Genomic DNA, 24448 nt, shown 5'->3' with positions numbered 1-24448 from the left:
AGAACACAGTCGAGCATTAATCTCACTTCTGGGAGAAAGAACAGCACCACTGTCTCATAAACATGTCGCATTAGCGCTATTAAAGCTACGTATGTTCAATCTTTTCATTATACTGAAAGAATCCCACACGTATTCACATGTTTCAAGACATTTTACTGATGAACGCATAATGTTTTGATCTGACACGGATCATATCAAGATACTCTATAACTATTTACATACATTTCATAAAGGTTTCTGTTAAATGAAAGTGAAGACGTTTATTCATTAAGCTTCTGCTGCTTGCCTCATTATGTGTTTCCTCTACTCATTACACACAGTCACTTCATCCTTTGTTTACATAAAACTATTGATTAGTCCAGCTTTTCGTAATGGATACTTTACTACCACCACTATGGAACAGTAGTATGTTTATCTATGAAACGTAACCAGGCCTTTACACTATGTCGATTACTTTCTTATTCATCTCTGTTATAGTGTCAAAAAGTCATCCTGAGGACAACACACACACACACACATCAGAGACATGGGTCTCTTCCTCCATTCAGCGCCCATCCTCTACCCTAATAATTTACAAACAGTTCCTAAATGTTAAAAATGGTCGAGGGATTCAATTTACAACAATATTTAACTGAGAAAATATATGCGGGGATCGGCTCACGTAAAAGGCGTCATGGGTAGGGCGAAGCCAGAGGACACTGGTGGAGGCAGTAGTCCTGATGTGCAAATTGGTCGTCCGATCTGGGTATTGGGGCGAAAGACTAATCAAACCAGCAGCTGGGTCCCTCCCAAGTTTCCTTCAGGATAGCTAGTGTCTCGCAGGTTTTTTTCTCACTGCATTCACGTGAATATGGTTCACTACTTGAGTTAATGTACTTGAAGTGAATATGAACTATGAAGTATTCAGAAAAGTAAAAGTAACGGTACAGAACTATTATGATCAAAATATACTTAAACTACTAAAAGTAATAGTCTTCATTATGCAGAATGGCCCATTTCAAAATAATGTCAAATTAAATTACTATATTATAAATGCTGATTCATATGTAATTACATTTGATCTTGAAGACAAATACATCTTCCACCGGGACATAAAACTGCAAAACATCTTGATCGAGACCAGCTCGGACATCCCGCGAGTTCGCCTCATCGACTTTGGTCTGAGCTGCTCCACAGCCTGGAGACCCAGACCACCCCCCTCTCCCTCCTGTCCCTCCTGTCCCTTCTCCTCCCCCCATCTGGCCAACGGACATAACCCCCACCCCTCCGATGGCAGCCCTGCTCAGGAGCTCATCAGAAGATTTGGCGTCTACCAGCCCATACAGGTAGGCACCTGTCTCCACAATATACTGTACACACACACACTGAATGCACCAGTGATGGAAACCATAAACCGGCTGCCAGACTGGCAACCAGGTATCTGTGTTCTTCTGTCCAAAGTTGATTGAAGGGTTGGCAAGTTGTACTCATGTGTAATTATACTTATATGCATATTTATCAGTAGTGATACCGCAGATTGTAAAAGGTATGTCACATAAAAACAGAATTCTGTCTTTCTCTTTCTGTTTGAAGCACAGAGATGCATGCACTCATTTGCCTCGCTGTCCTTGTGGGTAATCTCCATTGACCACGTTCATTACATAATGCCTCATCTCAACAAACCCAACAATACAAATATAATGTAATGTCGTCCACTCATTCAATTATTCAAAGTGACGTTATCGGAATTTTAAATGTTGCACTTTGTGAAACTGCTTCTCTCATCAGTTTTCTGTTATTTTTTAAGTTGACTGTTTCTTGCCTTTAAATTTGTACGTACGTTGACCTAAAATTGGAAAGAGATATCTTTTTGGTGTTTTAATGGCTTTATATTATTTCTAAGTACATATTTTTGTTATCTATAACATATGGAAAGAAAAACAATTTCTGTTATAAAGAATAGTAACATGTATTATGTTCGGGGTCAATTTGACCCCAGGAAAAACAAACACAATTTCCGTATTGTCTGAATGGACAGCGCCCACGAAATGCAACCAGACATTCATCCACACTCACGTGGGGGCCTGGATTGTAAAGAAAGGGTAATTGCTGAACCCACTTGTCTCATACATTCAGTATTGCTGCGAGTTTGTCACGCTCTCGTCGGCCCTGCCTTGTTTTTCTGTCATCAAAGCGTATGACACGGGAGAAAACATGGAATGTGTTTAGAGACATGGTGGCTGGAAATATTGCCCTTCTAGTGTCAGCAGCCCAAATGCTTGCTGTTGCTTCGCGTTTGGATTTGTACACTCCTGCCAAAATGAGCAACCCAATGTAGGCCTGCAAGTGGGACACATCCAAGTCTTTCCAACTGTCCGTATACACGTACCTCCTCTCTAAATTTGTCATCTCAAGTATATCCTTTTCGATTGATGGTTTTATGAAGAGCTCAAATGCTGATTGTATGTCTTGGACATGGCATGACATGACAGTGTATCTGGTGGGGCCTGGAACCATTTTGATGACATTAGCAGCACTAATTGCACTAATTACAAAATTATGGTCTGTTCTCCCCACTTGTTCAAGTGGGGAGAACAGACCATAATAACTTTCCATTTTTGGAAGGTAGTGTGTTTGCTGGTGCTTGAGATACAACAGGAGGGTCAACACTGAGGGTCTCATTCTCATCAGAGGAGGATGCCTCATAATCAGGGTCCTCCTCAACATCATGCTCTGTCTCAGACACATTCTCCTCTATGTCACTTTCATGGTCAAAGAGATGAGACAACACCTCATTGGCAGAAAACCTTTCCTTACAATTGATTTTCAGTTGAGAGAGCAGAAAGAGAGCACACAGAGCACCAAGAGAAATGGTTTAGAAGGCTGCTGTGCAAGCGTTTGCTCCACCCCCATGTCGTGTGAACTATCAGTGGTTCTCGCACTACTACAGTTATGGTTATGTTAGGTTAGGGCTAAAGCTTTTTGAAGATTATAAAATTGCATGTTAGTGACCTCAATATCATCCAAAACAATTGTGTGTAAAATGTTGATTGTAGCATCCTCGGCTGAAATGTAGTTTTATAAACTTTGTTCAGGAACAGGGCCACGCCCAGAACACCGCTCATTTCCTCTGCACAGAGTATTTAAGCACAACGAATCCGTTCACTCCCTCTTCGACTCTTGTCTTCACATCCCTCCCCTCCAACCCTGTTTTTGTCTTCCTATTTCTCTCTCTCTCTCTCTTGTAAGATTACAGGAACAACAGGGGACTCTGCACCGCCAGAGCTTCCGAAGAGACAGCCCCCACCCTACAGTCTCCAGTCCCCCCGGTCCCGCCAGCCGCCGGACATCATCGATCGCCTAACCTCGTTTCCACAAACCCTCCTCGTTTCTTCTTCCTTACATCCCTTCATCTCTTCATCTCTTCATCCCTACCCTACATCCCTCTACCCTACATCCCTTCATCCGTCTACCCCTACCCCTACCCTACATCCCTCTACCTCGACCCCTACCCCACATCCCTTCATCCCTTCATCCCTACCTCACATCCCATCATCCCTCTACCCTACTTTCCTTCATCCCTCGACCCCTTCCGCTTCTTGAATTTAACAATCATTCCACTATGCAATAAACCTCTCGAAACTCATACTGTTATTGGCGTGGTCCTTGTTAGTGAATAATGGTCTGGAGTCTTTAACTGATGGTCCATAAATCTTTACTGAACACACCGTAAGAACTATGAGGAAAATCAATAAAGACAAACGTTATTGAACACTGTTTAGCATCTTCCCTATCCTTCCCTCTAACATGCTACATTTAACCACACAGTGGTGCCTTCGAGTGGAAACAGCAGTTTGTTAGCTTGAGCTCTTTCGTCAATGATACAAAACAGAAAAAGCGTACCGCTTCTTACTACCTACTTCCGGTTTTGTACCTTCAAAATCAAAGCGCAACAGGAAATGCACCGACTGCAGTGACAAAACGTCCAAAATAAAAGACCTAAAAAAAGGAACAATCTATTTAAATATCCTACATTCTCAGAGGTCCTTTACATGATATTTCTTATATGTTTTATACAGCTAAATCAGCCTGGGGTCAAATTGACTCCAAAGAACACCGATGCATACAGCATGTGTACAGGACATTGAAAACATATCATGTTAATTTTATGTTTACCCAGTTGTCCCCATTAAATTAGGAAAAGTCATTAAATATGAAGCAAAAAAATTGATGTAAATCATTTATTTGGAGACGTTGAACATTGAATGGGGTCAAATTGACCACAAAAGTAACAGGAGGGTTGAGGGCCAATCATTAATAAAAACCCTGAGAACTTTATTTTAAGTTCTAGTGGAGATCCCAAATTTTCCAAAGACACCAAATATGTTGCATTGGATTTTGGGATTATAGCTAATGTAATAATCAGTACACTTAAGTTTTAACATGTTAATGTATTACCCAATTGATCTAGAGGGATCAATCAACATATTACAGTCAATATATATGAAGAAAGATGGTACTTTTTAATTATTTATCTAACAATAGTTACCTTTCAGCAGAGCTGGAAAGTAACTAAATACAGCTATTTAAGTACAATTCTTTTAGGTATTTAGTCTTCACTCGAGTATTTCTATTTTATACGTTTACTCCACTACATCTCAGAGGGATATGTTGTACTTTTTACTAATCCATTTGATAACGTTTGTTTCTCTGCAGATTTATAGCTAATGATTCTAAAATGGTCCATTCTGCATAATGATACTTTTGATTTGAATACTTTTATACTTTTATGTAAATGAAATATTGAATGCAGGATTTTTTTTTTACTATAATAGTATTTTAATATCACTACTTCCTATTTCTTCCACCACTGCTTTTCAGATTAAAAACATACATACTTGAAATTGTTAAAACTTGCACCACCGTTACCAGCTAAAACAGTTTGTGAAATTCTACACGCATCATTTAATCATGTAATATATAAATATAATAATAATAATAACATATCAAGACACAGGGACCATTTTTCTGCAGAAAAAGTACTTTCACTTTTCAGTAAAGTACATTTTGCCGATAATACTTATGGACTTTAACTTAAGTAGGATTTTCAACACAGTACTTTTACAGGATTTTTTATGTATTAGTACTTTTACTTGAGTAAAGAATCAGAGTATTTCTTCCTCATAAATAAATAGTGCTTTGCCTTAAAAAACAATTATTCTCATCTCAATTAAAGGCCGACACCGCCCTCTACCGGCGGACTGCAGCTCTGCAACAAACCAGGATGTGAATCAACCAATCAGCTGCAAGCATCAGCATAGTGTAACGTGATTGGTCAGACCTGTAGCGAATGTAACGTCCGCTCCTTCTATTGGCTCTCCTTCTCCTAACGTGTCAGTGAAGTCCGGATGGTGATGGTGACAATAATCCTGGATAAAAACCTGTTAAATAACAATATAATGAAGCCGTAATATCTTGGAAGAGCTTTTGTTTTGATAAACTGAAGAAACAATGGAGGTAAGATGAAATAAAGTCTCTCTGGCTCGGGTTTTAAAGAGCCTGCTAGCTAACGTTAGCCAACTGTCACAGTCAAAGTCCAGCTAAGTGAAAAATAAACATTTCTCAAAGCTTAACGTTAGTTGTGTAGCTTGTTAACGTTGCATGAGTGCAGTTTTCTCCCCGTGCAAAATACAGTTACAACAATGTATACGTGTTTAAAGTGAAGACTACTAATGTTTTGGCTGTTTTCTCACCAGAATATTCAAAGTGTTCCAATCGACATACAGACCAGCAAACTTTTAGGTAAGACGAATAAAAAACGTTTCAGTTCATTTCACCTGTTACTGTTGTGGAAGAAGTTTTCATATCTAGAATATACTATTAGCCCACTTAAAATACTCCACTACAAGTAAAAGTTCTCATTCTCTTCAGTAAAAGTATGCAAGTATTATCAGCAGAATGTACTTTAAGTAAAAGTGTTTGTGCTGTAAAATGTTCCCTCTGAGTATCACCATTATGATGTTAATGGTTTATTATCACTGCTGTATTAATGTGCATGTTAACTCCTTTATATCCTGTTGTCTAGTTTAATCTACATCAAAGCATCATATTCTCCAAGATCATCAACACATAAAGGAAACACTTCATCCTTCAGTTTATCACAAACATTCAACATCAACACATCTGGAGATATGTAGTTTAACATATTTTAAAAGTACAATATGTACCTCTGAGATGTAGTGAAGTAAAATAGAAATTTGCAGAAAATAGAAACACTCAAGTAAAGTACAAGTACCTTGAATATTCTGGGTTTTTTTTAACCCACAAGCCACAGATGAATCAGATGATGCAGATTCCCTCGTTATCAATGACGTTGAATCGTTCTGTGTCCACAGACTGGCTGCTGGATCGACGTCACTGTAATCTGAAATGGCAGAATGCAGTGAAGGATATCAGGGAGAAGATCAACGCTGCCATCCAGGACATGCCAGAGAACGAGGAGATCAAGCAGCTTCTGTCCGGCTCCTGTAGGTCCATTATATCTATCCATCTATATCTATCTTTATACATATATATCTATCTCTATCTCCCCACATTGTGCCTCTCATCTACCATTACATTTAAGTCACAGAGATGAGCAGTCATTTCTCTTTCAGCCATAGCAATCTAACCATTTATTGATTGAAGGGTCAGGATGGAGGGATAATCTTTTTCTGTACAATAAACATTATATTATATTGACACGACTACTATAAGTATGAATAATAAACACCGAGTACATAAGTTAGCTTACATATTAACGAATGCACACTTAAAAAGGGACTCAGTACGAAATAAAGAGCACATCTATTGACTCCACATAGCTCTCAACATGGCAACAACTAGCAGGTGGCTAGAAGCTATTTTAATGCTCTGAATCCTGTATAGAGAACCTTAAAAGAAGGAACCCTTTAACCTCAGGCTATAGAACAAAATATACAAACACTTTCTTCTCTTAATTTAAAGTTAGTCTCATTTACTGAATTCATATCACACAGGTCTTAATCGATATATCATGATCTGTGAGGAAGCATGTAGACCTGCCCTCTCTAGACTCCTCCCCTTTGCATTAACGGTGAATCTCTCTCATTCATGTTTGAAACAAGTATCACAAAACAATACATATATGTTTTGTTTATAGCCATAACTTCTTATGTTTCATATTAATTCTGTATGTTGTCTGCCGTTTACACTAAAATATATATTTTTTTAAATGGTAAGGAGTCTTTGAGGATACTTGAATTATTATTATTAGTATTATAATTACTATTATTTTTCAATCTGGCATTTGCTACATCATTAACACATTCTGGTTGCATCTTTATCCCTCAGCTGTGTAAGTATGTGCATTGTTATGTAATGTAGCATAATTCCTGTCCTTAATTTGTCTGTTCTGCTCCTCATCCTCTGCATGAATGCTTATAAATCCTCTTTGTTTTGTTTCTATTGATAGACATTCACTACTTCCACTGCTTGAGGATAGTGGAGATACTGAAGGGAACTGAGGCTTCCTCCAAGAACATCTTCGGCAGATATTCATCTCAGAGGATGAAGGTGAGCAGATAGCCTGCAGGTCTGACAGAGTTTCTGATTGGTATTTCTTTGTGTCTTTCTGCTCTAAAACGACTAAAACTATCCGAAACATTAGATTTGATTTCTGTTTTTGTTGTCACAGGACTGGCAAGAGATCGTGTCCCTTTATGAGACAGATAATTTCTATTTGGGTAAGTTTCATATCTCTTTGTAGTATGACAACATTTGTATACAGCGTTAGATCATCCCTCTGTGTTTCATAGGGTAGGAAGGTGATCGGCTACCTGTTGTCATTCTGTTTGAAACGAGAAAGTCTATTTTTCTAAACGTGAAACTGTATTTGTTGTTGATGCTACTGTTCTGGTTTTTCCTGCATCTTTATTATAGGATATAAGAGAACAGCATCCAGTAATAGAAACTAACTATTTGCATGTATAGACATTTTCTTAATCTAAAACAAGAGTGTTTGCGTGTCCCCAGCGGAGGTGGCCAGCTTGCTGAGTCGCAACGTGAGCTACGAAGGCCCGGCCCTGAGGAAGCAGCTGGCCAAAGCCCAGCAGCTGCAGCAGGAGCTGAGCAGGCGTGAGGTGGAGTGCCAGAGCTCAGCCGCAGACCTGAGGGAGCGCTACTATGCTGCCTGCAAACAGTACGGCATCACGGTAAATAAACAAGGTTATTAAAACACACAGACTAGCTGCTCTCTACGTCGACATTCTTCACGCTGTTGCTTGATGTTTTCTTGTTTTCCCGCTCTGACAGGGAGAAAATGTGGCTCGTGAGCTTCAGGCTCTGGTCAAAGACTTGCCAGCGGTTCTCGGGGAAGTCGGGAAAGATGCGGCAAAGTTAGCGGAGCAAATAAAACTTTATACTGCTTTCACAAACTTCGTATGTGATTGGTGAGCGCATCATCAAAAACACAGTCCTCTATGTTATGTAAAAAATAATCTTTGTTGTAATAAACGTACACATCCCTAACAGCACGTTGACTCTTTGTCACATGTGGGTATCTGTAGGTCTGAACCAGTCCTGCCCATGCTGACGTTCGCCCAGAAGAGAGGAAACACAACGTTTTACGAGTGGAGAACGGGGAACGTCCCCGCGGTCATCGAGAGGCCAGTTGTGGAGGAAGCACCTCCTGATGCACTCACAGAGGATTCGGTTGGTTTTACTGTCTCTATATACAAAGTATTCATCAGGGTCATATAATAGAAATCACTTTTTCTTTTTTCTTATTTGATAAATTCTTCTTAAATCCATCTTGTTTTGTTATTTTTTAAAATACATTATCACAGTTGCAAATCAAACTTCCTCCCATGCAGCAGCTCTGTGCTGCTGTGAGATAATAACAAATACCAGAAGAGGTCAAATAAATACACTCATGTTTCAATCCACCACTGACTTTAATGTTCCGGTATTCTCTTTTTAACGCTGCTTTAGATCGACTGGGGCAACTTTGGCAACACTGCGGACACTCAGGGTGTTAATTCTGCCATCACAGTTGAGGATGGAATAGACTGGGGCATCAGTCTGGAGCCGAGCTCTGAGGTGAGACACAAGAACACATCTGCATTTAGATTTTATGTACACCTTATATTAGTTCACTTTCTAATATGTAGATATTCAGATGAATTAAGGACGATATCTACAGAAAGAATGTATTAATACTTGAGTGGATCACCTTTTAGAGCGGGCGTCCAAGCACTGAGGCTTACTGGGTCCGGCTCGGATCATGACGAGTGGTGTTGATGAAGAGAAAAGGTTTTGGAACTTCTGCTCTGATATACTACTTCCTGTCTGCCTCCCTCAACAGGACACTGGTGCTGCTGGGATTGACTGGGGGGACAGTGAAGCAGCTCCCATAGAAATTGAAATCGTGGATGCGGGCACAGACTGTAACTACTTTGTTCTTTTTTTTTTTTCTTTTTTTTTGCACAACTTATCACAAGCTCTGTTGACATTTCTGTTTGCTAAAGACACGCGTGTCTCCTTGCAGGTCCTGAGGGTGTGGCAAGAGGGGAGGATGCTTTATCTGTCCTGGAGAACTCTCAGTCACGCAGCCAGTTCATCGATGAGCTAACGGAGGTAAACCGCTACAGTCATCTAGTGTCAAATCACCACTTGAGAGACCGTGCATCCACTCGAGTCATCTGAATTGTGATCATAGTCCTAAAACAAGCTTTTAAAAGCCACTGTGTGATACCTGCTGATAGGTTAGACTAGCTGGTGAACATAGTGGAGCATTTAGCTGCTAAAGAGACGGATACATCCCTCAGGAGTTGACAAAACAGAACAAAAAGGAGCGAATAATGAGCTGACATTCATCAGGTAGCCAAAAATATGACTCCAAATGAATGATAATGTGTCTCTGGATGTGTAAATAAGCAACTACATGCAAACAAGTTCACTGCATCAACTCTTTTCAGTGATATGTCAGCATTGTTTTAACGACTTGTTTCCACTACACTCAAATGGCGGCAACTTCCAGTTCTGCAAAATGAATCCAAAGCTTCATGTGTTAAAGCTGCATTCTCTCTAGTGTCCACCAGGGGGCGACTCCTCCGGTTGTATAGAAGTCTATGAGAAAATGACTCTACTTCTCTCTTGATTTATTACCTCAGTAAACATGAGTTTATGGTCTCAATCGCTAGTTTCAAGTCTTCTTCAATACAGCATGATGTAAAAACTAAACATGATGTTTACATGTGCAAATTCAAAACCACTTTCTGCAAACAACAAGTGTGTGTTTATCACAAATAGGAGTTGAAAACAGTCACAGCATTTGTTTAAACTTGCAGAGAACATCGTGTAGGTTTCCACACAAAAGTAGACTAAATTGTACTATTTTTGGATAGTATTTGGAGCAGATCATCAGTCAGATTTACACCTAACATGTGACGCTGGTTTCATGTGTTTGTTCAGCTGGAAACATTCTTAACGCAGCGCGTGACTGAGATGGGAGAGGAGGGAGACGTGGTGGCCATGAGCCAGTTCCAGATGGCCCCCTCCATCATCCAAAGCCAATCCCGACAACATATCCGGGAGATGCTGTCAGAGGTGCTGGACCTCCTGGGTCGCCTCACCTCCCTCCGGATGCAGCACCTGTTCATGATCCAGGCCTCGCCGCGGTACGCTGCCACGCCTCGCCCTCGTATCGTCTCTTTCAGTCGGCGTAAATCTGCATTCTCTCATTGTATTTACGTGTGAAATGTTTCGTGTAGGTATGTTGAGCGCGTGTCAGAGGTGCTGAGGCAGAAGCTGAAGCAGGCAGACATTCTGGTGCTGAAAGGTGCCACGATGGTCGAGAAGAGACAGGAAGCCCTGGAGGAGCAGTCCAGACTGGAGCCTCGTGTCGACCTGCTGGCAGGATGCACCCGGGAACTCCAGAAAATGGTATTGGTTCACCAGTTCAGTTTATTTATGTTCACAGGGTAGGCAGTCCTCCAGCTCCTGTGTTTTACTTTCTCACAGTAAACATAAGATCATTATATATATATATATATATATATATTATTGCCAATAATTGTGATTGTTTGTTTTTGCAGATTGAAGCGGACATTTCAAAGCGATACCACAAAAGGCCCGTCAACCTGATGGGGGTTAATATATAGTGACAAATCACAGACGTCACAATAAAAGTGGTATTTATGTTGAAGTCTTGTGTGTTCTTTACGTTTTCTGGATTAACATTCGGTGAAAAACAAGAAATATGTGCATATGCTTGTAAAAAATTATATAAATTCTATTTATATTTTGTTTTTATGAATGTATCCACTGGATGCTTGGTTAAACTTATTTTTACTGCATTGATCTTTTTATTTAATTTAATATCAACTTCTTTTTTACCTGATTGGAATATGAAATATTAATAAAATAAAGTACCTGTATATTAACTAAAGTAAGTAATAAAATATCAACACATACAAATAAAGAGTGTGCATATAAGGGATACTTATCCTGCTTAAATTCAGAGCTAGGTGAACCATATGCACACATTTCTTAAAAGATTTAGAAAATGTGCACTACTAAAATTGACCAAGTAAAACTAGTAGAGTGGCAATAACTTCACACAGTTTAAAATAAAATGTCTGGCTTCTAACTTGCATGATTGGTTTTAAAGTATCCAGTTTTCTATAGATTAGTATCATAAAACATTTGTAAAATGGTATAAAGTATTTCTCTGAATGTGTTTGGAATAAAATAATATTGAAGAAGCTGTTATTTTGCCACATATGTATCTTTTAAAGTTGTAATATATTGGACAGTGGTGGTTGGTAACTAAGTACATATACTCAAACTTGAGGACATGTTTGAGGTACTTGTATTTCCATTTTATTCTACTTTATAGTTCTATGTTACATTTTAAGGAGAAATGTTCTTTTAACAGATTGATACAACAAGAATACAACAAAATTGTGATATAGCACTAAAGGTTAAGCTATTCTACAATATATAAATAATTATAATTAGCTCCGTATTTACCAGGTGCTTTATTAACGTGATGAACACATTTATTCATAAATAATTAGAATCTAATATGATATATATTTTGAAATAGGCCATTCTGCATGAGTACTTTTGGTACTTTTAGTATATTTTGATAATCATACTTTAGTTTTTTTACTGAAGTAAGATTTAGAATGCAGTACTTTTACTTGTAACAGAGTATTACTACACTGTAGTATCTGAATACTTCCACAACTGCTATAACCGAATCATAAAACATTTGTAAAATTGTAAAATGTATTTTGAATATAAAAGTAGAAGTTGTTTTTTGCCACTAAATATATATTTTTGATGTGATTACATTGGTATAAATGTGTAATATTATCAGCGGGGGATTTTTCAGGGTGATGAAAGCTTGCTACTAGAATGTTCTGCGCATGCGCTGTGTGAAAGCGTGTTTTGGTGTCAAGCGGTGCTAGATGCTAGGTTAGCCAGGGCCAGCTAGCCATTTTGCAAGTCATGGTGGGCCAATTCAATGAGGAAAGGCTGGAGAGACGCTACATCGGGCAGCACTGTGGAGCTTTTAATGAAACAGGACTTGATTGCTGTTCTTAGGTGGTAGTGAATCTTCTTCTTTTGGGCATGAATGAAGACACATGCGTGAGTATTAAATCAATTAACTACTGTAATAATGCGTTAGGAGATACATGGATTGCAGTGATTCATGGCGTGAGATAACGTTAGCACACACGTAGATAAATAAGTAGTATTTATGGATACAGGAGCATGTCTTTGTATAATACATAAGTTACTTTTAAAAGTAGTTGAATGCTTAAGGTAGCTAGCTAGATAAACTAGCTTACAAGGCTAATCACCGTGTTGGCTCTGAGCTCCAATTGTAACACAGCTTTTAGTTAAGCCCCGCCCACTCGCCATTTCTATTGGTCGTGCCTTTCTGGAGTCATGTGTCGTCACCCCGCTTGAGTCCTGCGAGTGGCCTCGCGATCTGTCGATCACCTTTTTCACCACTTGTTGCTAGGGAGATTGTTTGATGCTAAAGCCATAATACCAGTAGAGGTACCTGCCACTTTTTAAAGGGGCAAACAGAGATGTGAGCTAACCAACCTAATGTGGCAACACGCTATATATATATATATATATATATATGTTTTGTAACACGGTGGTTATACACGTGTGTAACAGCAAGTAGCACAAGCTAGCTAACGGCTAACGTCATAAGGACGAAGATAGGCGCAGCTGTGCGAGAGGAGGGAGGGACACCACAGAAGAAGACGCTGTCGAGCCTTCGATTCACCTTCAGCTGCACCCACACGAAGAAGTAGTTTGTCCTGTGAAGGGTGGGGTGATGTGAAAGCTCTGTGTTCATCTCTGGTCTGCTGATTTTTATTTATTTTCCAATGCATTGTGCCGACATCACTTCTCTACACTTTTTGGGAGGATGGAGTGGTTGCAGTGGGCTAGCAAGTCCTGATTTATTTTGTTTATTTGTGTGTCATTAACATGGGTTTAATGCAAATGAAGTAACGGTAAGACTTGTGTGTCTGCTCTGAATGTAGTGTGATTGTAATGGTGAACTATTGGTGTTTAAAGTGGAGCAATAACATGTAATTTCTCACTTTTTGTCAGGAATGGGAAGATGAGAACCTAATGAAGAAGAAAGCTTTGAGCACAAACTGGACTCTGTCAGAGTGGAAACCCCAACTTGGATCCTACATGCCTTTTAAACACACTGCATCCTGTTGAAGACCCTCTCCCCATTCTTTAACCACTTTTTTTTTACGCTCATGTAACCGTCTCAGTCTTCTAGTACGAGTACAGAAGCTAGTTGGCCCCGTTTTTGTTTTTATTTTTTACTTTCACCTTTTGTTCCTTTGTAAAGAAATGCTTTACCTGAAAAAATACTTCACAGAGGGCCTGATTCAGTTCACCATCCTTCTGAGTCTCATTGGGGTGCGGGTGGATGTTGACACCTATCTAAGCAATCAGCTGCCCCCACTGAGAGAGATCATCCTGGGCCCTAGCTCAGCCTACACCCAGACACAGTTTCACAACCTGCGCAACACCCTGGACGGCAATGGCATCCATCCAAAGAGCGTGGACCTGGACCAATTCTTTACCGCTCGGCGACTGCTGAACCAGGTGCGCCAACTGGATCGCCTCTCTGTGCCCTGTACGGAGCTCAACACCTGGCTGGTGCATCGCGACTCTGAGACTGTGGTGTCCACCAGCAGCCAGTCCAGCCCCAGCATCACCCTGGACAATGGGGGCGGCCTAGAGGACGTCAACAACTCTGACGCCACCCCGGCCATGAGGGGAGGAAGCGGAGCACCTGAATCCACGTACAACCTGAACGCAGCGGACAACAGCCTGGGAGCTGTGGCCCCCGAGGGAAACCAGGATCAGGGCAGCAGGGACGGCAATGACGACCTCACCAAAGAGGTACCGCAGCTTGTTTCTTCCTTCACTGTGGGCAGCACCTGTCAGAAGGAGGGCACATACAACTCCTTCTGACAGGTGCTTGTTGTCACCACATTCACCTGCTGTCTCACAAACTAACTGACAAACAGGATTTAGATCATGTCTTTTATGTTCAAAGGAATTAGTGTGAGCTTGGTTGTACCTTTAGTTAGATTTAGTGGTAAACTAATCTTCCAACTTAATCCGTCAATCCTAACTACTAAAAACAATCAAACATATACTCAGAGTTTAAATGGTCCACAGCTCTGGTCTATAATCAGTGTCGGATATTATTAGCAAAACCAGTCGAGTTATATTCATGAGAGCTGTGATTGTTGTCATGAGTGCAACTTTTAAATCCACAGCAAACGGTCATTTAACTTCATTTACTCTCTTAACATGGCACAAAATTCTGTTGTTTACATCTACGTGTTACATTTTAACAACATTTCTGTGTGATTTCTTGTTGTTATTGTTACTTTGAGAAATCTTGCACATAATGTGTCACACAATGAGGTCACACAAAGACATTGTAGATTTCTATGTGATCACATGATGACCACCATGTCAAAGGGTTTGTCATGGCTGCATCATCTGACTACATTTCTGTTACGTGATCTCCCAAAATGACCCACACTTATGAAACGATGAGCCAAACTGCTTGTATAAGAGATAAACAGTAGAAGTACGAGTTTACTATCATAAATAAGTAAATCATAAGTGGCCCACATATGTTCCTTTATACCTCGCTACAGTATTAGTTCAATACATTGAATGCCTACACCATACCTGGTTATTAAAGTAACTTTTCTCTACACAGGGCCATTTTTCAATGGTTGCTATGTATTCTTTTGCAGGACATTGACTTGATCGACATCCTGTGGAGACAGGACATCGACCTCGGAGCAGGAAGAGAAGTGTTCAACTACAGCAACCGTCAGAAGGAGAGCGAGGAGGAGAAGCCCAACCCGCACAAGAACAAAGACGGGAATGAGGAGCAAGAGAGCTGGAGAAATGGAGTGAACTTGCAAGATGCTCAGCCGGTGGACGGGGAGACCGGAGAGAGTATTCCAGAGCAGGTTAGCAGACTAAACGGATCTCTGTGTGCTAGAGTTTCATCCAGAGGGGAGGTGGTACATTTAGCTGTCCTAATGGTACATTAACAGAAAAAAGAAACGTGGGAGCTGCACAGAGGTGATAAAGGCTAATTCTGTCGGCTGAATAAGAGTTCGTATTCGTCTCCACTTTGTCTCCTTCACTGTTCGCCTCGTGTGTTGATAAACGAAGTTCATCTTTGAAATTGTTCAGTTTGAAATTAGGAGTTTCATCTCATTGTTGTGTCTCAATGAGTCTGACAGTAGAGGCAGAGATCAAGCAAACCTATCTGCTGCTATCAGGGAGTAAATCACATTTATTATGAAGTAAATCACATTTACTTCTGGGCTTAACACCCAAGAGAATTTTCCTTTGGTTCAGTCTTCACTCACAATCGTTAGCACTCATGACGTATAAATGTAATCTTCATAAACCTCCGATGAACACTCGTGCAGCTCATCCAGTGCTGATTCTTTTATGAATACAGAAAACAACAAAATGTTCTTTTTCGTTGTTGTTTATTAGTCAGAATTGCTCTCATTTGACCACAGTAGCTGATAAAGTACAATCTGAAGAGGTACTGCCTTCAAGCTCTATTAAAACGTATCGACCAGGTGCTAGATCGTAAGCACGAATCCAAAAGGGAAACTAAGGAAATGTCGGACACGGCGCTGAACAAACCCGCAAATTAAGCGATCAAAACGTGGATAGTTCCAAAAAGAGAGTGAATATCTGGGGTTGGCTGGCGAGTACCGTAACCCTCGTTGAGCCGGGGCCGACTTTGAACGTTGTGTTTATAAACCACAACCAACCTAAAATAAGAAATACTTTTTACTGTATTGACGTCACACAATGAGTAATAAGTAGACGTGTGTTTGGACTGCTGGAGATGGAATGGTTCTTACCGCAAAAGCTAACAAAATGAAGTACTAACACAGCTTCAGAACCTGCAGCTAGCCAGAAGAAGCGAGCGGCAAAGGATTCACTCAAAGTTTGCTCACACATTGTACCGAATCATTCACCATCGTGGTCGTCCGTTTTGGGCCAATTAGTCACAACAGTGTCTCTTGTGTTGTCGTTCAGCTCCCAGGTCTTGGCTCGCAGACTTCGCTGTCTCTACAAGAATGCTTGAGGCTTTTGGAGGCCACTTTCCCTTTTGGAGAAGAATCTGAGGTAAAAAAAACAAACAAACAACCTGTTGTTACACAAGCATTGCAAGTATCATCTTTTATTACAAGGCCTTTGTGATGTTTTTAAACAGTTTCCAGCCCCGGTTGTCGCCCCAGAAATCGTTTCCAATGAAGAAGTTCCTTCCACGTCTCAGGGTCTTCCTCTGGCACCACAGCTGCCCCCCGCGGAGCCTCAGTTAGACCTGGAGCAGCAGTGGCAAGACATCATGGCCATCATGGAGCTACAAGTACGTCTACTTTCTAACTGCATCATTGCAACCATAAAAAGTATATTTCGTCGTACAAACGTATGCTTATTAATTTGAGAGAAGTGTGTATATTTAAGAAACCTTTCTGTTCAAAGGCAATGGAAGTGAACAACTCTTCGCCACACAGCAACTCCAGCAGTGACAGTGGAACGAGTGGGACGACGGAGTCGAGCGCCGCGGGAAACTTTGGACTCTCTAATGCCTCGACACCCGTGACCCAGGACGTCAGCCTCCACCAGGCCTCCCTCCCCAGCTGCAGCCAGGACTTCCCCCAGGTGTTCAATCCCCAGTTGGACTCTACTAGCATCACCCCGAGAACCACCATGCTCAGACCTTCCTCCAGCAACTCCAGCAACATCAACTCCACGTTCGGAGCCACTAACCTGACGGGCATCTTTCTCCCGCCACACATTAACAGCTCCAGTACCAACATCACGTCCACGCCCATCCTGCCCGATCCATTCAGCAACCTGCTGGAGGAGTCCATGCTCGACGAGATCAGCCTGCTGGACCTCGCCATGGAGGAGGGCTTCAGCCAGGCCCAGGCATCGCAGCTGGAGGACGAGCTCGACTCCGACTCCGGTCTTTCCCTGGACTCCAGCCACAGCCCGGCCTCCCCGAGCAGCTCCGAGACGTCCTGCTCCTCGGCGGCGTCTTCGTCCTCGACGTCGGCCACCTTCTCTGAGGAGGGAGCTGTGGGGTACAGCACCGACTCGGAGGTCGCTACCGTGGAGACGGAGGAAGGTGCTGTTGGTGGTTACCAGCCTGGGTTCAGTAAGCTCTGCCGTATGAGCTACCAGGACCCCTCCCAGTTCCACGGCCTCCCTCAGCTCGGCGGCATCGACCACAATCACACGTACAACCTGCCGCTTTCCTCCGCGTTCGCCGAGCATCCAGAGCTCCCCCTTTCCGCTGGCAAGAAGAGCGTCCGCGACAAACACTCAAAGCTTCAGCCTGCTCAGGATTTGCTCGACAAGCACGCGAGTCGCGACGAACGGCGAGCCCGGTCCATGAAGATCCCCTTCTCCAACGAGAAGATCATCAACCTGCCCGTGGAGGAGTTCAACGAGCTCCTGGCCAAGCACCACCTGAGCGAAGGCCAGCTGGCCCTCGTCCGCGACATCCGCAGGCGCGGCAAGAACAAGATGGCGGCCCAGAACTGCCGCAAGCGCAAGCTGGACACCATCATCAACCTGGAGCAGGGCGTCCACGACCTGAGGCGCAACAAGGCCCGCCTGCTGAAGGAGAAGATGGAGTTCATCCGCTCCATCCGGCAGATGAAGCAGAAGATGCAGAGTCTGTACCAGGAGGTGTTCACTCAGCTCCGGGACGAGGAGGGCCGGCCCTACCCCCCCAGCGAGTACTCGCTCCAGTACAGCGCCGACGGCAGCGTGCTCATCATGCCCCGCGGCGTGACCACCGCCGAGCAGAACCGGAAGCCCGAGAAAAAACAAAAAGACAAAAAGAAGTGAGGGGGGTGGGGTGGGGGGCAAACTGCTGTTTATTCTATCACTTTGCTAAATCAATAAGAAAGATTTCTGCAGATGCGAGAGAGATGTCCTTTTTTCCTTTAAGAAGATTCTGGTGAGTAGAGTTGTTGACTACTCTTCCTGCGTTAGTTTCTCCCCTTTCATTCTCGTCCTACATTTTTTTTTCCCCCTGGAAACAACTCTGAAGCAGAAGTAGCTCCTCGTTTGAGTACTGATATTTCATTATTTAGACGGGGCGGGGGAAACGATAAGCGAGGAGACGAGGGACGTGAAAGGACATAAAAATGAGCAATTAAGAGAAGAAGAAAAAAAATGAGCCGCTCTTCATCCTTTTGCACCAAAACCGCTGAGGACGGAGAAGGTTTGTCGGGTGAAACGAGGGGACTCGTCTGGAGAACAAGAACACTGTCTATGCACCGGAGGTTTTAAAGGACGGACCACATCCCACCCTGGAGACTTTCACTGATGTTTGTCACGTTTAAGTTGCATCTACGGTTGTGAGAGTTCAGTTTACCAAAGGCTAAGAGGAAGTCCATTATTTTAGGGTGCCATTAACACCTTTACTAACCAAAGGTCGTATGGTGCACTTGATCATCTCTTACATGCTCAAAACACTGGACTCCAATTCTGTCGGTTTGTGTGTCGCAAATTCCAGTTTTGTGGAGTGGGTCTGAGCTCAGAGAGGCCCTGAAGAGAGCGCCGGGTGGACGGGGGAGGATTGAGACCAGAGGGAGTCAGAGGCTGGAGAGTTCCCGGGCTGGCCGCTGCTAAAAAAAAAAGAGGCCTGGAGGTGAAGTCCTGCAAGAGGAGCAGATGGATGTCTTAGGGAGGAGGCACACTGCATTGCAAAATGTATCAACTTCCTTATAAATTATACATAGCACTGTAATTTGTCTTTTAAAAGGCTTGGCTATATGCATTTTGCCGTGTCTGTTGCTGTTCCTTCGCTGCAGGTTTAAATACGGGAGCTGTGTTAAGGAAGGCTCTTATTAACTGTTCATAATCTGTAGTATAAGCAAGGTTATAGGTCACATCAGCTTTATGTAAAACTCTACACTCTGTTTTTATTTAAATTGTCACGCCGAGCCTGTAATCATGAAGAGGAAGCTGCTGTGACGGGTCAGATGTTCAGGCTGTCACAGTTATGCATCATTTGGCGTTTTTCTTTTTCCTCTTGGACGCCTCGTGTTCGGCACTAACTTCAAACGGGCTCAGTCGTCTCTGGTGGAGCCAAATCTCTTTTATTTAACTTATTTGCCAACGTTCCCCGACTGAAAGCCACTTGAGGTCATTTTTTTTAAACTGCTGTGAAGCCCGAGGTGTTGGCTTAAACATGAGTCCTATGTTTGTTTTCTTTGTGTTGGTAACAAAGTGAGCCAAGTTGTTACATGAGATTTAAAAAAGATAAGTTGTTTGAATGCGTGAAAAGACGGTGCGTGTTGTGGCCACTTTGATTTGAAATGCCTTTATTTCACCATCTCATCGTCTCACTTTAAATGTTGTGAGAAGCGGAGGAAGAAGTGCTATTACTCGTCTATCTGAATGGAGTTGTCAGTACGTGAACAGAGAAATAAAATAGGCGAGTTAGGCTCGAACGTTTATAAGAGCAGAACAGATGATGTCCAAACAATAGTTGTTGAAAGGAGAAATGTCCTCATTAAATGTGATATTCAGGCATGAAACTCTGGTTAACATTGACTTCAACTATCTAGTACTGCTACTACTTAGTGCACTTTTCTTTGTCTGTCTTGTTCTGTAAATATTTTCATGTTTTGTGTTCGTCATGATTTATGTCTCCATGACGGTCTCACCCTCTGCTTTCAGTTTGGATGTAGTTCCTTCTTGTTTTCAGATATTTGCCGGCAATCAAGAATTGTTTTTATTGATTAATAAAGTGTTTTTATTTTCACCCGGGACTCTACTGTGTTCTAGTTGTCATGAATGGAGTTAGTCAGACCGTACGACTGGGGCTCCAGGGTTTAAGTCGCGGAAATTATCCCGATGATCCGTAAACAGACACGAGGTGACAAAGCTTCAACAAAGAGTCAATTTACAGAAAAGGAATCGCCAAGTACGTTTGTCATCAATAGTTTACAAACCTTTGTTGTCGGGTTTAAATGTGACAATTTGCTGCTTTTTTTTCTTGAGTAAAGTGAATATTTTGTGAATGTTGGTGGAACAAAACAAGAGATTTGATGACATCGTCGTTAGTTGCAGCCCTGCTGGATAATAATCAGACGATATTTAAAGTGAAAACAGTAAAAAGAGGAAAGTCGCAAAACAAGTTGTTTATTCTCCAAAACCGACAAGCAAGATGTGACAATGAAGAAGTCTACAAAGAATACCAATCAGTTAATCAGGGGTTGTAACCGTACACCAAACAGCTCAGATGGACACAGTTTTGACCTCAAAAGCACCGAAAATAATGTTTCAAAAAAGGCACTAATGAAATAGAAACATCACCTCACTGATACGATGTCACAGCACGACGGATCTCTGGACCAAACTGATACTGAAGAGGCCGAGAGAGTAAAAGTGACGCCTGCGTTTTACATTCCAGTTGAAGCATATATACAGTTACATTACATCCAGAATCAAATGAGTGATACGACACCAACACCAACCAGTCCAAAGGTGTCTTGCTCGTCTCTGCCGCCCCCCCCCCCCCCTCTGGAAAAGTACAATGAAGTTCAAAACTAGCTTCTTTCTTTGCCCTCTTGTGTTAGTTTTTCTCGTCTTCCGTGGGATACGAGTGCCAGGTGAGTCTCTCCTCATAGAACGAGATGACCACCTGAGGACACTTCCCGTTGGCCTCCTTCGCCGGCACCAGGTCAGCTTCATCTGAGTTTTTCCTGAGAACACAAACACCCAAAAAACATTTACAGACAAAATATTCGATGACACATCCAGCTGTTACGTTGCATACGAACCATTTCATGAGGAACATGAGTTCTCCGGTGGAATCTGTGGCGCCGATGATCCTCTCTGGATCGAGTCCTCGAGCAAAGCCCCGGAGCTTCTCTGTCTGAGGATCAAACAACAAAACACAACTTCAATCAAGCAGAAAATAATGTTTCAGCACGTCCAAAACCTCAAAGACATTCAGTTTACTGTCACGTAACACAGAAAAGCATCGTTTCCTCACATTATGGAAGCTACCAGCAGAAGTTTGACCATTACTGAAATCATTATTCAATCAAAACTCAAAGCTGCAGATTAGTTCTCCATCGATCTACTTCATCCTCTTCAGCTCCACATTTTGGAACAATATTTTAAAGTTGAATATTGTTGTGGACCCAAAGCAGACTCTCCAGAGAAAGTCCACATGAGCCCCCTTGTGCACTTGATTGGGGATCTGAATACCACCAGAGACTCTCAGAGTCTGCAAGAGCTGTTCCCAGATATGTCGTAAAAGAATAAGTCCGTCTTTGGATACCACATGACAAAAACAAAGAGTCGGTGACTTACGTCGTCTTTTTTCTTCTTCGTTTTACTCTCGTCTCCTTCTGCGTCTCCGGCCGCCTTCCTCTTCCCGTCGTGAGCAGACTTCTGGGACTGCAGGAACTCTGCGATCAGATCCGGACAGTCCAGGTTGTCGTCTGGCTCCCACGTGTTGTCTTCTCTGCAGACACAAGTACATAGAAATACAGCATTTCCTTAATAACTTGTACCGGTGATCTGCTGTGTGAATCGGATGATGACGGTAAGAGACACTCACCCAGAGAAGCCTCTCCACTTGAGGAGATACTCTACTCTCCCCTTCACCACCCGCCGATTCAGCACCCTTTCCACCACGTATTCTTCCTCCTCCTCCTCTTCCTCCGCCACTTCCTCTGGCTTCTTGTCCTTCTTCTCGACCGCAGTCATTTTGCTCTCAGGCTCTGAAGGGTCAGAATACAGCAGAGAGTTACTGATCCTGAAGGCAAGCCGCCCTTTATAACGGCCGCCGAGCCTTGAAAACTCAAACTGTTGATATTCAGAGTTTAAGATGTTTACACTTAGTCAACACACACGACTTTGTTCATTCCTTGACTCTCGACACATATACAACGTGCTACAGAGACATGTATATGTTGGAAGATAGTGACGTGTTAAAACCTTCTGTAACAGCGGGAACATCGTTAAGGGGCTCTGTGTTCAGGCTCATACTCATCAGCTCGACCTGGGAACCTGCAGGTTCCTGGTCAACGTCAAGAGCGTTGCATGATGGGAGAAAGGCGGGAATCATGACGGTAGAGAGGAGAAAACAACAATGGAGAATATGGGATTTATAGAGAAGATACAAGGCTGACAGTGTGAGGCAAGAGGAGACTACCACCAAAAACCCAGTACCTCTACTTTAAAGGTTACCCATGTACAAATACCTTACATGGTGTAAACTCATTGGATCTCCAAACAGTGGTGGACGAAGTATTCTGATTCTTTACTTGAGTAAAAGTACTAACACAACATGGTAAAAACTAAAAATGCTCAGTTACAAGTAGAAGTCCAGCATTGAAAATGTAACTGAAGTTAAAGCATGCAAGTATAATCAGGAAAATATACATTAAATACCAAAAGTAAAAGTATAAAAACATTGAATCAAAATGATCCAGAGCCCATCACATTGTTTTTTGTGTGCAAACAACTTAATCCTTTGAGATGTAATGGAGTAAATAATTAATAAAGGCAGCATGAAAATAAAAGACAAAATGCTAAAGTACACGTTACATCAGTACTTCGTTACATTCCACCACTGTCTCTTTGGGGGTTTAATAAAATATGTCCCTGAACCAGCTGTGTTTACTTGTCCCCTTTAGGATCATATCAATATATGCATTTATTATTATTAATAATAACAATACAGCAGCATAGCTGAGCCTACAAGTGTCAGCGTCAACAGACTCCAGATGTGCAACACCTGGCCACGTGACGTTAGGTGTGATAAAAGCACACAGAGCTGACGGTCAAACACACCACTTACAACACGTGGACCTTCACTTTAAATAGACACCGCGATGGTGTAGATGACATTTAATGTATTAAAGCTAACGTTCGCGAGCAGACAGAAGCAAACAGCACGACTGAAGCCTCGGAGCGACCCGTAGGTTCACAGCGAGCTGCTGTCTCCTCCATATTGCTTTTGTGTTGTGCAACTTCATGCAACATCCTCTGTGACGTCTGTCGATTATGATTATTAATAAGAAACTTGTATCGTGCACGAGATAAGCGCTAAAAACATACACGTTAACGGCTCGTGCACAATATTATAAAAACACGTTTAAAGGGAGGATGATTTAAAAAATAAAATGTAAACTCACCGATGACTTACAATTATATTTATTTTTAAACTTCCACCTGGAACCGATACTAAACAACCCGGTAGCCTCGTAATAATGTAAAGATAACGTCGCTGCTGGTCTTGATGTAAATAGAGCCGGTAGGTTGTGTCGTCTGTGTGACGAGGGCAGAAAGAGGCGGCTCGTTCACAGACTCTGACGCGCATGGATTTACTCATCGGTGTAATCACAGCCAGAGCCAGGCGTGCAGGTGATATATAGATCTGTGGCTGCAGAGAGACAGAGACAGAGAGAGAGAGAGAAATCATCTTCATTAATACCTGAAAATACACAAAAAGCTTTATCTTTTCCAATTATATTGTCACTTTACCTTCATATACTTTTACATCTCTCATGGAGAGAATAAAGTATATATATATATATATACACACACACACACACACACACACACACACACACACAGGTGTGTGAAAAAGTGTTTGCCCCCTTCCTGATTTCTTATCTTTTTGCATGTTTGTCACACTTAAATGTTTCAGATCATCAAACAAATTTAAATATTAGACAAAGATAACACAAGTAAACACAAAATGCAGTTTTTAAATGAAGGTTTTTATTATTAAGGGGGAAAAAAAATCCAAACCTACATGGCCCTGTGTGAAAAAGTGATTGCCCCC

At 42.0% G+C, this 24448-nt stretch overlaps 3 protein-coding genes across 7 annotated transcripts; 2 read left to right on the top strand and 1 right to left on the bottom strand.

The window, feature by feature from the left end:
* Positions 1-5360: 5360 nt before the first annotated feature.
* On the top strand, positions 5361-11203 carry cdk5rap3 (CDK5 regulatory subunit associated protein 3). The gene is made up of 14 exons (XM_031843562.1): positions 5361-5496; positions 5736-5781; positions 6375-6506; positions 7472-7572; positions 7694-7742; positions 8032-8210; positions 8311-8447; positions 8565-8709; positions 8989-9096; positions 9362-9443; positions 9545-9633; positions 10471-10676; positions 10770-10941; positions 11094-11203. The coding sequence occupies exons 1-14, from the start codon at positions 5491-5493 to the stop codon at positions 11157-11159; spliced, it is 1518 nt and encodes a 505-aa protein (XP_031699422.1). The 5' UTR covers positions 5361-5490; the 3' UTR covers positions 11160-11203.
* Positions 11204-12448: 1245 nt separating this feature from the next.
* Positions 12449-20411, top strand: nfe2l1b (nfe2 like bZIP transcription factor 1b). Of its 2 annotated transcripts, none has more exons than XM_031843880.1 (6): positions 12449-12654; positions 13642-14454; positions 15330-15551; positions 16651-16740; positions 16829-16984; positions 17101-20411. In XM_031843880.1, exons 2-6 carry the CDS (start codon positions 13897-13899, stop codon positions 18475-18477), a joined length of 2403 nt encoding a protein of 800 aa, XP_031699740.1. In that variant the 5' UTR covers positions 12449-12654; positions 13642-13896; the 3' UTR covers positions 18478-20411. The 2 variants fall into 2 exon arrangements, with proteins under 2 accessions (XP_031699740.1, XP_031699741.1); XM_031843881.1 differs by lacking the exon at positions 12449-12654 and adding an exon at positions 13175-13541.
* A 745-nt stretch (positions 20412-21156) lies between these two features.
* Positions 21157-23927, bottom strand: cbx1b (chromobox homolog 1b (HP1 beta homolog Drosophila)). Of its 4 annotated transcripts, none has more exons than XM_031843883.1 (5): positions 23796-23927; positions 22594-22675; positions 22214-22376; positions 21964-22117; positions 21157-21520 (listed from the first exon to the last, which is right to left on the bottom strand). In XM_031843883.1, exons 2-5 carry the CDS (start codon positions 22646-22648, stop codon positions 21218-21220), a joined length of 675 nt encoding a protein of 224 aa, XP_031699743.1. In that variant the 5' UTR covers positions 22649-22675; positions 23796-23927; the 3' UTR covers positions 21157-21217. The 4 variants fall into 4 exon arrangements, with proteins under 4 accessions (XP_031699743.1, XP_031699745.1, XP_031699746.1 ...); XM_031843885.1 differs by having other exon boundaries at positions 23807-23927; XM_031843886.1 differs by lacking the exon at positions 23796-23927 and having other exon boundaries at positions 21157-21347; positions 21426-21520; positions 22594-23786.
* Positions 23928-24448: the final 521 nt, after the last annotated feature.

This window comes from Anarrhichthys ocellatus, unplaced genomic scaffold (assembly GCF_004355925.1).
Source record: "Anarrhichthys ocellatus isolate YVR2014 unplaced genomic scaffold, GSC_Weel_1.0 scaffold4, whole genome shotgun sequence".
Lineage (NCBI taxonomy): Eukaryota > Metazoa > Chordata > Actinopteri > Perciformes > Anarhichadidae > Anarrhichthys > Anarrhichthys ocellatus.
Note: the sequence above shows the minus strand (reverse complement) of the source record. Positions and strands in the feature narration are given on the sequence as shown.